Source organism: Mangifera indica, chromosome 9 (genome assembly GCF_011075055.1).
Source record: "Mangifera indica cultivar Alphonso chromosome 9, CATAS_Mindica_2.1, whole genome shotgun sequence".
NCBI classification, from domain to species: domain Eukaryota; kingdom Viridiplantae; phylum Streptophyta; class Magnoliopsida; order Sapindales; family Anacardiaceae; genus Mangifera; species Mangifera indica.
The window spans coordinates 15,771,551-15,785,029 of record NC_058145.1 but is presented as its reverse complement, the minus strand read 5'-3'; the positions used below and the strand labels follow the sequence as shown (position 1 = coordinate 15,785,029).

The window sequence follows — 13,479 nt, the reverse complement described above, 5'->3', positions numbered from 1 at the left end:
ATTATCTTGTTTAGTTTACAAATTATAAAAGATTATATTGATTATTTAAGTCATTAAAGATTTGGTTAATATTCTATTACTAAAAATGATCTGTCACTAACAGTTTTGTTTAATAACTTCAAGATAATGACTTTTTGCAACCCAAAGGTGCAAGGTTCGCAAGGTGGGAACTTAGGTTAGCATATTTGTCTAGAATTCCCTTAAAGTGAGTGTTTAGGTTAATTTATATGTCCTTGCTTCATTCAAAATTGACATGGTACTGGTTCCCTTAACTAGAAATAAAAGTGTTTCAATTGAAGACAAGCCTGAGTAAGGGTTTAGGTCAATTTATATGTCCTAGATCCACTTAACTAAATCGTCAATGTCATAGTCTTAGTCTCCTTAATTAGAAACATATGTTTTAGGTGAAAGAATTTTTTAAAAACAATGTTATATATATTTAATTTTAAATATTTAATTAGGTATTTAAATAATATATCATCATATAATTTGATATTATTTTATTTTTGATTCAAAATTATGATAACACTATTCAAAATTGGGTGCATACAATCTTAAAATTTTTTGAATGATGCTTGAAAGAAATTAGGGATGGTTAAGACAAAATGAGGATATTTACTTGGTTAAGCTGAAATCAACGGTTGAAAATTCAAGTAATTTTTAAGTAAAAACAACTACTTTTTTATAATTACATACAATGATTTCAGTAAAATTTTTACTTGGACCTTGTTTATTCATAATCTAATTATTGCCATTCATCTTGTTTTTGAGTTTAATGATTGAAAAATTATAAAATTTTATAGATTTTTTTGGAAAATTTAAGGGTGGACAGCGGCCCACCTTGGGCTCATGTTGGCTGGCTGGCTCCTTCACTAGCTCAGTGTGACCAAAATTCATGACTCAATCATGTAGTGTGACGACATGCTCTCTTGGCTTGATAATACTTTAATTATAACCCAAAGATATGGTGTGATCATCCCACAAGGGCACGCAGAATTATAAAAAGAGAATTTTATCACGCTAACAAATAAAAGTTCCCTTATTAAATTCTCTCAATAATTAGTATTATAATTTAGGAATCTTAATAAATTAATATTATTAATAAGATAACTTTATTTGGGATATAGAGTTTTTTATTTTCAACTTTTGAGATGTGTCCATTATCATTTTTCAGAATTAATAACATAAAAAATTAAGCAATGTCATATTAAATAAAAAAATTTAATTTTAATATATTGTTAAAAAAATTTAAATTAATATTTTTTTTATACACGAAACCATTTTTTTTTTTTAATCTTTCAACCTATCTTTTGGGGGTACTATGACGTCATACTTATACTGGCTTTATATGGGGCCAAAAAATAGAAGGTTATCCTCACAACCAAACACAATCTCACTTGATTCCCCAAAAAGTATTTCCCCAAAGTCACCAAACTTTGCATTACCCATCTTCCCCCGCTTTATTCCCCTACAAACCCAACCCAACCCAGCGCTGCCCCTGTTCCAACTTAACACATTCCCACCACGCGACTACCCCACGCGCCCCCAACCCAAACAAAATCTAAACTACTAATCAGACAATAATCATTATTTTGTAATAACTTTGGGTACTGAGTGTAATCACGCGCCTCGGAAAATCAGTGGAGTTTTTAAGGAAACAAAATCTTAAAAAAAATTTTGGTAACACTAACTCTGAAGCATAAGACCCCCAAATCCCGGACTTTAATCAATAATTACGGGTTGTCTATTTTTCTAATTAAAGGATTATTTAATTCTGTACCTTCAAATACGGTGCCGTATTTAATTTATTCCCCCATAATAAATACAGATTTAAAAAAAAAAAAAAAAAGCATTTGTCTGATAGTTTCAGACTGATAGAGAGCCTCCACCATCACGAATTAATATTTTTTTAAAAAATTTTAAATCTAACAACTACCTGTTTTTATCATGACATTTACATTTAATGTTTAATTCCATATGTTACAACTGTCACATTTTAATTTCACATTATAATTAGGTCAAAGGACTTATTTCTCAAATTAATACCAGTTGAGTATTAAAAATTTAAACATTTATTTATAAATAGTTAAAACTAATGAATTCAATCAAGTTTTAAGGATAAAATTATCATTTTAGGTAGAAATATATTAAAAAATAAAATATTATCTATTTCCCCATGAGTTTAAAAAATTAATAATTTTATCTTTGAATTAAACTTTGAAATATTATATTTTTTTCCCCAAGGTTTGTTTCCTTTTTTTCCTCCCATTTTCTAACGCTATCATTGATCGGCTTTTCTTTTCCTCCCTATGTCATTGCTAAAAACCATAACAAACCGGTCTTCATTGTAGTGACAAAGACAACATCTTTGTCTCTGGATAATGACTAATTTGTTATGGTTTCTAATGCTGGCAAGGGGAGGGAGAAGGAAATTAAGTGGTGATGGCGCTGAAAAAAGGGAGAGAGAAAATAAAATAAGCCCAAAGGACAAAAAATGAAAGAAACCTAAAAGAAAAAAATATAATATTTCAAAGTTAATTAAAAAAAAATATTAATTTTTTAAACTTTGAGGGTAAATAAATAATATTAATTGATTTTATTAGTTTTAATCACCCTTAAATAAGTATTTAAATTATTAATACTTAACGGATATTAATTTGAGAATACAATAGAATATGGGTGGGAATAAATCCTTTGGCCTTATTATAATATTAATTATGTTGTTTAAGAAGATGCAATCTTTGATCAGTGATGAGTTTAATCATTGGATTGGTGATGTGTTTAGTCAACTAATCCAGTGGTTGGAAATGGGGCCTGCAAAGTTACCGGTGAAGTAATATAGTAAAATACATTGATCCGGTAAGTTAATGGCGAATCGCAGCATTTTCTCCATAAAAATCATGAGGAAAAGCATCAGCAACAGCAACAGTAGCCCACAATAAAAGCTGAAAAGAAGAATACAAGATCCACCTCGAACCTCTCTCCACTCCCCCACCCTGAATTTTTTCACCACCATCACCACGGCCACCACCGTCTCCATCGCCGCTACCACCACTCCCACCGTTTCCTCTATATCGAACAACAAATTTTCAATCTTTTTGTCATCGGCCCCTCTTTTTACTTTTTATCATTGAATTCGTTAATCCAGTAACAACCTCATACAACATTTCCCATTAATCAATCACTTGAGATTAAAAAGCGCCAGTTTTGTGATATAATGAGAGAGGAAGACTCGAATTGGTTCTCGAGATCGGAAGAAGAGCTCCCTTCTCCTGAAGAACTCATGCCACTTTCTCAAACCCTAATCACTCCTGATCTTGCTCTTGCTTTCGATATTCGAAACCCCATCAATAATAATAATAATATTAGTACTTCACCCAACCATCTCTCACAGCCATCGCAGCAGCCGTTGCAGCAACTCACTCCTCCTCTCAGCGGCGGCAACAACCCTCTGGCCCCGTCTCCCCCCGAATTTGCTGCTGAGAATTCGGCGGAGTTGGGGTCCGGTGCCGGAAGCGATGAACCCGCCAGAACCCTGAAGCGGCCCAGGCTGGTGTGGACCCCACAGCTGCATAAACGATTTGTGGACGCTGTGGCCCACTTGGGGATCAAGAATGCTGTGCCCAAGACTATAATGCAACTCATGAGTGTGGAAGGGTTAACGAGAGAGAACGTCGCCAGTCATTTGCAAAAATACCGCCTTTATTTGAAAAGAATGCAAGGGTTATCCGGTGGTGGTAACGGTGCTGGAGGAGTAAATGGTGCTGGAGGCGGAGCTGCCTCATCTGATCCGGCTACTGACCATTTGTTTGCCAGCTCACCGGTTCCGCCGCATTTCTTGCATCCGGGCAGGGGTAATTCGGACCATTTCTTGCCTTATGTTCCGGTCGCTGCGCTGCAGCATCAGCAGCAGCAGATGGCGGTAGTGGCAGCTGCTGCAGCGAATCCACATTATCATAGGCAATTGGGTCATTTTGGGTCACCACCAAACGGGCAATTCGAGCATCCATTTCTTGCTAGACAACCGTCTCAGCAACCGGTTCATAGGATAGGGGCACCAGTCCATAATTCGGTACCGGGTTATGTGGAGGATTTAGAGTCAGCTAATGGAGGAAGGAGGGTTCTCACTCTGTTTCCTACCGGGGATGATTGAATTGGGTAATTGATTAAACCTTCTTTCTTTTTTTTTCTTTTTGGGACTTTTGTTCTTCTGGGTCGTTGTGTAATTGGAGTTTGATGGTTATTATTGTTGTTGTTAGTTGTTGGTACTAATCTTGGTGGCAGTCGAAGTATTAAGGGCTTAAATTGTTATCTGAATTGCATCTTTAGATCCAAAAACTTCTGTTGTTGGGTATGTTGAGTTATTCTTTGTGAGTGACTAGTATTTGTAGAGCAGTGTTCATTGTCTGTCCTTCAATTCTAAGGGCTTCTACTTATGTAAATTAATTTGTCGGTAGCAGCCTGTAGTTTCTCCAGTTAGCTTCTGGTGACGGATATTGGTCATGATGTCACTCTGAGCGTTAATAATGTTTCTAAGCTTGTCTATGGAAGCAGTTGTTGCGGTCTTGTGATATTGTTAGTCTGCGTTTCTTGGAAGTGGCTTAATGCCGCAGTAGTTGGGGGATCAGCTGCACTTTCTTATGTTACAGAGTCTTCTTATCAGGGACATAATTCTTGATGGTATTGGTGGTGGGGTTTACTGGAGCAACAAATTGACTGAATTTTGAGCTTGCAGGTGAGGATAAATAATGCTCGCAGGTTCTATTTATGTTCACTATAAATCGAAAAATATGGAAGTTGCTATCCTTGGTTTCCACATTTGTACTGAATTTCTTGGCAATATCCAAAAATCTCCTGCATGAGAGTTATCTTTTCTATTTCTTAGTTCAATGTTTTGTAGAGGTGAGTTGTCCTTGTTGTACATTGTGTGACTCCATAGAAGACTTTAGCTGCCCTTGATGTAAGGGAATCATCAAACAATTCTGATGTTATTAGAATGCTAAATTTAAGTTCATGCCCCATGGAACGTTAAAGTATCTGAATCTTTCAAATTTCCTAATATCCATATCTTTACTGTGCTGTTGCTATTGATTGACATTTTCTTGTGGAATGTAAATAAAGCAATCTAGATAATCCTTCTCTTGTTAAGTATTTTTGCGTATTATCTTAAGTTCATGTCTCTATTAAAACCATGTTTAGTCTACTTCCACAGTCATTTACAACATAAATGTTGCATGAGTACAAACATTAGACTAAGGAATATTAGTTTGAGTTCATTTCTGCTTAGTTCTCACTTAAATAGTCAAATTATATGGGTAAGAAGTAAAATCAAGAATATTGTTGGAGAATGGAGACTCCATTTATAGCTATTTTATTGAGCAGTTTGCATTACAGTCATTACATTCACACTTTCTTCTCCATTAGTTATTAGGATCTGATTTAGATTGGTTATTTTTTAGGATACCCTATGAGTAAAGCAAACAATTTATGCACCAACTTGGGACAGAGATAAACTTATAACCAAAATGATAATTTGCTTTGAAGTGGATGTTTCAAGGTTTCAAATTTCTAGTTTTCCTTCTTATGGCTTATATAAAATTCTGCCCATGGATCTTAATTTTCACTTAATAATTTCTTATATTATCCCTTAATTGATTTTCTCATGATAGTGCATGCACCTCACATCTCTGTCAAGATCTTCTTATGTTGTCAAACATTTTTAATCTATAGAAAATCTAAGACTCCTTACTGAGGGTTGATGAATCATGTAATAGTTGATCGACCTTTCGGATTATTTGCTTGAAGCTTAAATCACTCTACAAGGTGAGAAGATTCTGAGAGATTTTTCTGTCAATTTTTTATGGTTCTTGCAGTATGGATGAATGAGATCAGTGTTGTGACATAAGAGACAAATATATTTCTGTCAAATTATATGTTTTATGCAAAAGTAGAACTCTGGCTTTGAGGTTAATAGTTATTCAGATGATTATTCTGTTTCACACTGATGTTTATTGCGTCCCAATTTTTACCATGAATGTGAATTACTACAGTTTTGATAATACTTATGCTTAGGTTAAATGGTCATCTTCCTTTCAACTATTTGGTGATAGGTTGTTTGCCACTAACAGATGTTCTGTATTGATATGAATCTTATCTCAACAAACAGAGCATAATATTGTCATATAAAATTTGTTCAGCTTCTATAGCACTTAAAGTTTTTGGGCATCTTGCTCTTACTTATTGTGCTACTTACAACTTGACCCTTTTTACCTAATTTGAACTTTTGTGTCCTAGCTTTGATAAAAATGGGGCAGGAAAGGTCATTTATTTATTTAGTAATACCAATATATTGCTGACAATTCAAACTAAAAGAAGAATATTGGATTGGATTGGATTGGATGGTAGTTCATAGCATGTGAGAGATTTAGTTGGATTATTAATCAACTAAATTGAAGCATGCTGATAGCCAAGTGCAATTTTTTATGGGACGTTGAAAAATGATAAGTTTATTTAGCATTAGGTTGAAGCATAAACGTGCGCACATGGGCAAGCAAGCAATGAAATTGAACGAATGGGCACCGGCAGGCACTCAGAACTGACACAAACTGCAGACTGACCAGGCCAGCTTGCCCATGTTTCTTCAACTTATAAAATATTTATAAAAAAAAAGGGCCCCACTTCCTTTATGTTTAATTTGATGATAATGTAGCTTCTCCTCTTATCCTTCTTTCTTTTTCTTGTGCTTCTTTGGTTTGGTAAAACTTTTATTGGAGGGGCAGACATCTGTCCACTGCTTTTCTAATTTAGAACAGAAGTGAATAAAAGCCCATTTTAGGAGATGCAACTGTAAAGCAAATCCCAAAAAGTAAAATGGAATGGGTGAATTGAGGCTTAGTTATTTAATAGCAGGGGAATAAAATATTGAAATTTTGGCAGGTTGTCTACATGTGGTTAGCAAAATTCCTAGAATGCCTGCTTCCTAGAAACCCCCCTGCTGTTGTCTTGTCTTTATGAGTTACCCCATAAAAAGAAACTTCATATTTGAATAATTATTTGAAATACTGGGGTTGTTTTAGAAATAAAAGCTTTCCTTCAATGTGTCTCTCCTTCTATGGAGAAACATAAAGCAGTTATCTTCATCTATCTGTCTCTTTGGACCTATAATTTCATAACTCTTTCCATAGTAAACACCATTGATTTGAAATTTTAACAACAAAACTTTCATTCCAGACTTTTCTTTTATGATTGATTGGTCATTTCGATATACAATCTTTAACACTTTTTATCTTGTCTCCATGGACTGGGTTTGAACCCAAATCTGACTTCAACTCCACTCAAGGTACCACCAGTGTCAAATCACATAAGAAACAAACAAATTAAATAGTTATAATTACAACATTTTGGTGATAATCTTACCACTAGATAGCTGATCTGATTGCCACTATAAGACATTTACCTAAATTAATTCATATTTATTAATTGGATTTGGTTACAATCAATTTCAGTAGTTTGTGAAACTCATTAAAAATTCGTAGTGACTAAAATCTTAATGAACTCATTGCTGTCAATGATGCCTTTATAATCCCATTATCCACACTTTAGTGCAGAATTCTAAGTGACTCAACTTAATATTTAACTTAGTCACTTTATCAATAAAAAAATTTTTAAGTAGTAATGTTATGACTCTCACTTTTAAATATCCAATTGAATTTTAAAATAATGTGTTATAATGCGATTAAATGTTATTTTATTTTTTATTCAAAATAACTTAATCGCATAATGACACATTATTTAAACATTCAATTGACACAGATAGTTTTATTTTACGGAGAATAGCTAAGCACTAAAAAAGAAAACTAAAGTTGGAAAATGACGCAGTATTCATTACAGTCCTTGCTGATATCAAAATCCACAGAAACAGTTCATTAGAGAAACTGGAAACGAAGGTCTATAAAGGTCAAGTCTTGGGGAAATAAAAACTACAAACAACATCTCCTAAAAGGTAACGAGAAAACGGCATATGAATCTGTGATACATTCATTCCTGACCTAACTGTCAACCGTTTTGTGCGTAATCAAAGCTCAGAGGCTGCTGACAGAAGGGAGGCTGCAAAAAAATAATGAAAGTAGATTAGAAGAGAAACAACAAAGTGATAAGAATTTGCTGTTCCGCACAGCAAATGAAACCCTAATTCCTGAGAAAATGACTGGCCCAGAAAAACTTGAAAAAAGTTTGGAACGTTTTATAAGACTGATATAGAGCAAAGTTCCTTAAGCCTCACTGCCAAGAGCAAAATGGTTAGATTGAAAGGAATGGTTATAAGTTTCTAAGTAACCTCAACCCATTAAATCAACAGTCTAAAACATGTGCTGATAAAAAATTTCATTAAGTAAAGGGCGATGAATTTCACCCAGAAAGCATCAACTTGAGATAGACATTCAGTAAACTGTATTGGCAAGCCTATAGACTAGTCATCAATATATTTCAACACCATTCATCATTAACTAGACAAAACAAAGGCACAGAAAGTGAAAAACAAATAAAATGCTGGTCAAAGGCCAGGTACTTAAATGTTAAAGCTAAACCACAAATACAATTTTAAGGGTCAGATACTCCGAAATTCAATGTCAAATGTCGTATTGGTAAATTACTAGAGTGATAAAACCAAAGAAAAAACTCAGAAGTCGCACATATAGAACACATGCTGTTAATCATTTAAAACCAGATATTAGAACTCACAACACAACATGTAACATGTAACCACTAAGGGGTGGGCCTAATGTTAAAATCAAACAAATAACAAATAGGAACATATCATCAACATAGGCACATACTATGGCAGTCATCCAGTTATTCTCTTTCCTAAAGGTAAAAGCTAATCATTTTTCAATTGAATCAAGAGTACAAAAATAACTGCACTCTACCTGAAAAACAGCATGTCTAAACTGCTCATATGAATTTGCATACATCATTGCAGCACTTGGCCATTGTACATATGCAGCTTCCATAGACGTTTGTTGTCTTGGGGCACAATAGGGGCTCATAATAGGGTTTGCTGGAGGCCTATAATTTAGGGAAGCTTGAGTCCTAGGGATCTGACCCAACTGGGGAAAACAGGAGTCATACTGTATGAATGGAAGTTGAACTTTCTGCATGTTGAAGGGTGCCAAGCCAAAGCCCTGATTAGCTGGAAGGCTCCTAACATACCTGCATCAATTCATAATGTAATTCAGTTTGATCTAACTAGGATATATATTGATTTTGTGACATGCCAATGATTAATCAAGAAGATGAAGAATGAAGCCAACAATTAATTTCCCCATTTCTAATTGAAATTTAAGATGAAAGGAGGGTAAATGACTAGGACAGAAGTCAAAGTAGTATACAAATACCATAGCCTCGCAACAAAATCATATAAAGAATGTCCAGCCAAGTAGCACAGCTAGTGATCATTAATGATAAAAATCACAGTAACCCTGCGAAAGGGGGCCCATAATAACTTATAAATGCATAAATGCATGCTCACACACACACATATCAATCCTAATTCATCCATATATTCAACTCCATACACCCACAAAAACAGATAATGAATGAAACCCAGATATCTACATGTTCAATTAGATTTGGTAAGCCATCTACTTTTCAAAGAATATCATCAATAAAGCAGCAACGAGCTCTAGTGCCAGAAATGGTGTCACATATGCATGTTTGTCAGATTAACAAAAAAAATGGCAGCCCTGCTGCAAAGCCATCAACCATTAGAACAGCTTCACAATCCCAAATCATGAAAAAAAATAAAACATACCTATCATAACTCCGATCATAATCAGGATCTGTACGATCCTTCTCCCTATCCCTGAATATAGCAACTCGAGAAGAACTAGCATCTCTGATGCTACCAATCTTTTCTGTCTCAATAACAGAATTTCTGCTAACTTCATTCTCATCTCTGCTCAAGACCATAGCTTTCCCATCATTAGGAATCTGAGACAAAGTATCCTCTGAGTCAGGACTACTAAATATGCGGGCACGTGCCCTGTCATACTCCTCCTTCCTCTCTTCAACACTTCTGACAGGACTTCGTTTGACCCCAAATTCTTTAGCTTCATTAATAGATCCTCTGTTGGGCCTAGGCCTAATGACAATTTTAATCTGATCAATCTTATCACTTTCCTCGGACTGTTTAGCAGGAATTTCAGATAAATGAACAGCTGGATATTTGCTTTCTGCCGTTTTCCTCACCAGAATTCTATTACCTGACCCATCTAATCCATTCTCCTGGACCATGGTTACCAGCCCATAGTGTTGAGAAACACGGTGTGCAGCTAGTCGAAGATAAGAAGTAGGAAAATGCTGGAACTCAAAATGCTGCTGATCAGGATTTTGCAAAAATCTCTGGATATCAAGTTCCATCCGCAGAACTGCTCAGAAGAGAAAATCAGAAAATTGATGGTTGACTCTTGCAGTTCCAAAGAAAAAACCCATACAAAAATATACAATTATGGAAACAAATGGAAGGAACTTCTAAAAAGTAAGTACCATGATATAAAAGGCATACAAAAACATATAACACACTCCAGTATTTAGAAACTGTACAGACTCATTAAGCAATGTAGCATCATCACCTAAAATCCTAAATTATATACTAGAAAAATGTTCAATGCTATGTTTACTAGGACTCACATTTGGTTGCGCATATCATTCTTAGCTGCGGTTGAAGGGTGAACATAAGAGTATTACTAATGCATGAATGCATCTTACAGGAGATGAAAATTAAGAGACAAACAGTTTGAGCTTCAAAAGTTAATTGCCAAGAGCCAAACTATAATCAAGTTCTTAATAAAACAACCATTTCAATTGATGCCAAAGCAAATTCAAAACCAAACTTAAAACTGAGCAAATTGTACATAAATGAATTTTATACTAACTTTATTTCTATGTGGTTCTACACTTCTTGACATCCTCTCAAAAATCTTTAGAATTCTCTTCATGGCTATTTAATCATTATGCCTCATATTAAAAAAATAAACAAGAGGAAGTTGTGTTTTCTTTGACAGAACGAGGGCTAGCTTTAAATTGTCTGTCTAAAGCAGAGTTAACATGGACTTTCATGCATTGGACATGGAAAAGTCAAGAAAAAGGGATATTCGGTTTATCATAATTAACAAATATATAATGAAAGCAACAAAAAAGGAACAAAAACTCTGTTCCTTCCACCATGACAGGGCAATCAAACTCAGGTTCAGTGAGAGAATTAAATTTAATACTTTGCCTCAATGAGAGTGCTCTTTAGCTTAAACTCCCTTATCTAGAATGAATAAGTACAATGATAACATGATTTATACCTAAAGAGGGGGATTAATTTGAGGTGCAAATGAGCAGAATTGGACAAATACTTTGCTTGTCAAGCTTGGCTTAAACAAAGATTTTGAGCTCATATTCAATCAAGCTTCAAAATTAACAATCAGGTCTGTTAAAAAAGGACCTAAAAATACCTTGATTTTCAGTCAATAAGGCTCCATGATAATTGGAGCTTGAACTAAATTCATATTTAAACTCAACACTAAGCATGAGTAACAATTTCAATAGCTGAATCATAACAATTCACTTAATAGAAAATATTATATAACAAGAACCATATAAATTTTCATAAAGATAAAGAAATTAAAAAAATGCTCTAACATTCATGTTTGAGTTTAGAAGTCTTTCATTATCCTAGCTGTTGAGGAAACATTTAAGAAGATTTCTTAGTCATCAATAACTTCCCCACAAACAACTGTACATGGAAAAGGTTCAAAATTACTTCCTAAAAGTACATAAGCATACCTAACAAACTCTGATGGATTAGAATTTAGATATTTTTTATATGAGTTTCTTTCCCATCTAAGCTAACAGAGGTACATTCAAACGTGCAAATCTCTTGGCTAAACAATGATACTTAAATAATAAAAGGTTACACAGTAGACTCCCATAAACAACTTCAACATAGTAAGTGTGGACAAAAATAATGGTCATCATACTATTGAGATTCAAAAAATAAACAAAAAGAGTTTAACAGGCCAATACCAAACCAAGTTGAACTTAACAGGCATCAATCCACCAAGGCATCTTTTTCTTATATCCATAAAATTGAATTCTCCTAAGAGTAAATGAGTTCAAAACTAGAAACTTACTGGATCTACTGTCACAATTGTCCCAAAGAGGTTTGAATCCCTAAATTATTGGGTTGAGAACTAAATTTCTAAATTACTGAATCCCAACCCCAATACCCTGGGTTAATCCATCACAGACATCACAATTCAACGGAAAAAATAATAATAATAATTCAGATCACAGAAACAATGCATATCAGATCCTTGGTACCTTTGGAACAAGAATTGAAGTGTAACAGCAGAATTCAAACTAGACTATGAATATCATCAATGATATGCTAAAGAGAACCAAAATACAAAACTTCATCCTAAACTATCAGTAGCTTGGCCCATTCAAAACAGGGAGAATAAATTACTTAATCAGCGTCATTCCATCTCAACTCAATCAATTCAGCTGATATTTTCCCTCCAATTGATGCATAAGTTGAGAATTAACATGAACAAACATTGATAATAAGAAATATAATTTTGATTTTCCTTTACTTTAACCCTGAATTTTCTAAGCAACCCAACAAAACTCACATCTGAGACAAACCCAATTCTCCAAGAATGGCATATAAACCATGACCTAATCCAATTCAACTAAAAAAATCCACCAATCTCACAAAACCCTAATATCCAGAAACACAAATCGAATCCACCAACCACTAAACGAAAACAAAAACCATTAACAGAAATAATGAATTCATGAAGAATCAGGGTATATATATAATGAGAATTCGAAAAGGGTACTAACTGGTGAGACGATGACGAGGGTTCTGAAGAGCCTCGACCAAAAATGGATCCACCATTGACTCTTTATCATTGAAAACTGTTGTAGTGGCTGTAGTCGTGGAATCCATGAATAGCTCCTTCTCTATCTCTCTCTTGAATTGACCTGGTTTTCTTCCCCTATAATCTTCTTCTCAAAATCACTTATCCAATTCCCCAATAAGAGAAAAAAGAATCAAGAAGAAGATGTAGCGGGCGGCTTCGATTTAAGCATTAGATTACGAAACAAGAGAAGAGAAAAGAGAAGGAAGCGTGCTTGGGAGGGAGGGATGGGTGGTTTTAGAATTGGATTTGGCTTTTGTGAGATTGTTATTATCCTTCTCAACCGAGAAAGAAAAGGAGAAGAATAACAGGCTTAGGATTTTATTTATTTATTTTGTCCCAAATTTTGGTCAATGTGAAAGGGCAAAAAGTCCAACCGCCATGTCTCTTGGTTTGGAATGGAAGGGTCAAATTTTGTTAACAAGTCTTCTCCTAAACAATTTTTTTCTAATTTAATCAAATATTATTGAATTGTTATCTTCATGTTCGTTATAATATTTTGGGCATATAA

General features: G+C 34.4%; 2 protein-coding genes across 2 annotated transcripts; one reads left to right on the top strand and one right to left on the bottom strand.

Annotated features, from left to right (window-relative positions):
- Window positions 1-2,882: 2,882 nt before the first annotated feature.
- Window positions 2,883-5,036, top strand: LOC123226168 (transcription factor MYBC1). The gene is made up of 2 exons (XM_044650676.1): window positions 2,883-4,158; window positions 4,461-5,036. The coding sequence occupies exon 1, from the start codon at window positions 3,218-3,220 to the stop codon at window positions 4,151-4,153; it is 936 nt and encodes a 311-aa protein (XP_044506611.1). The 5' UTR covers window positions 2,883-3,217; the 3' UTR covers window positions 4,154-4,158; window positions 4,461-5,036.
- Window positions 5,037-7,862: 2,826 nt separating this feature from the next.
- On the bottom strand, window positions 7,863-13,272 carry LOC123225865 (cAMP-regulated phosphoprotein 21). Its single transcript, XM_044650176.1, has 4 exons — window positions 12,892-13,272; window positions 9,809-10,424; window positions 8,925-9,207; window positions 7,863-8,106 (listed from the first exon to the last, which is right to left on the bottom strand). The coding sequence occupies exons 1-4, from the start codon at window positions 12,995-12,997 to the stop codon at window positions 8,056-8,058; spliced, it is 1,056 nt and encodes a 351-aa protein (XP_044506111.1). The 5' UTR covers window positions 12,998-13,272; the 3' UTR covers window positions 7,863-8,055.
- Window positions 13,273-13,479: the final 207 nt, after the last annotated feature.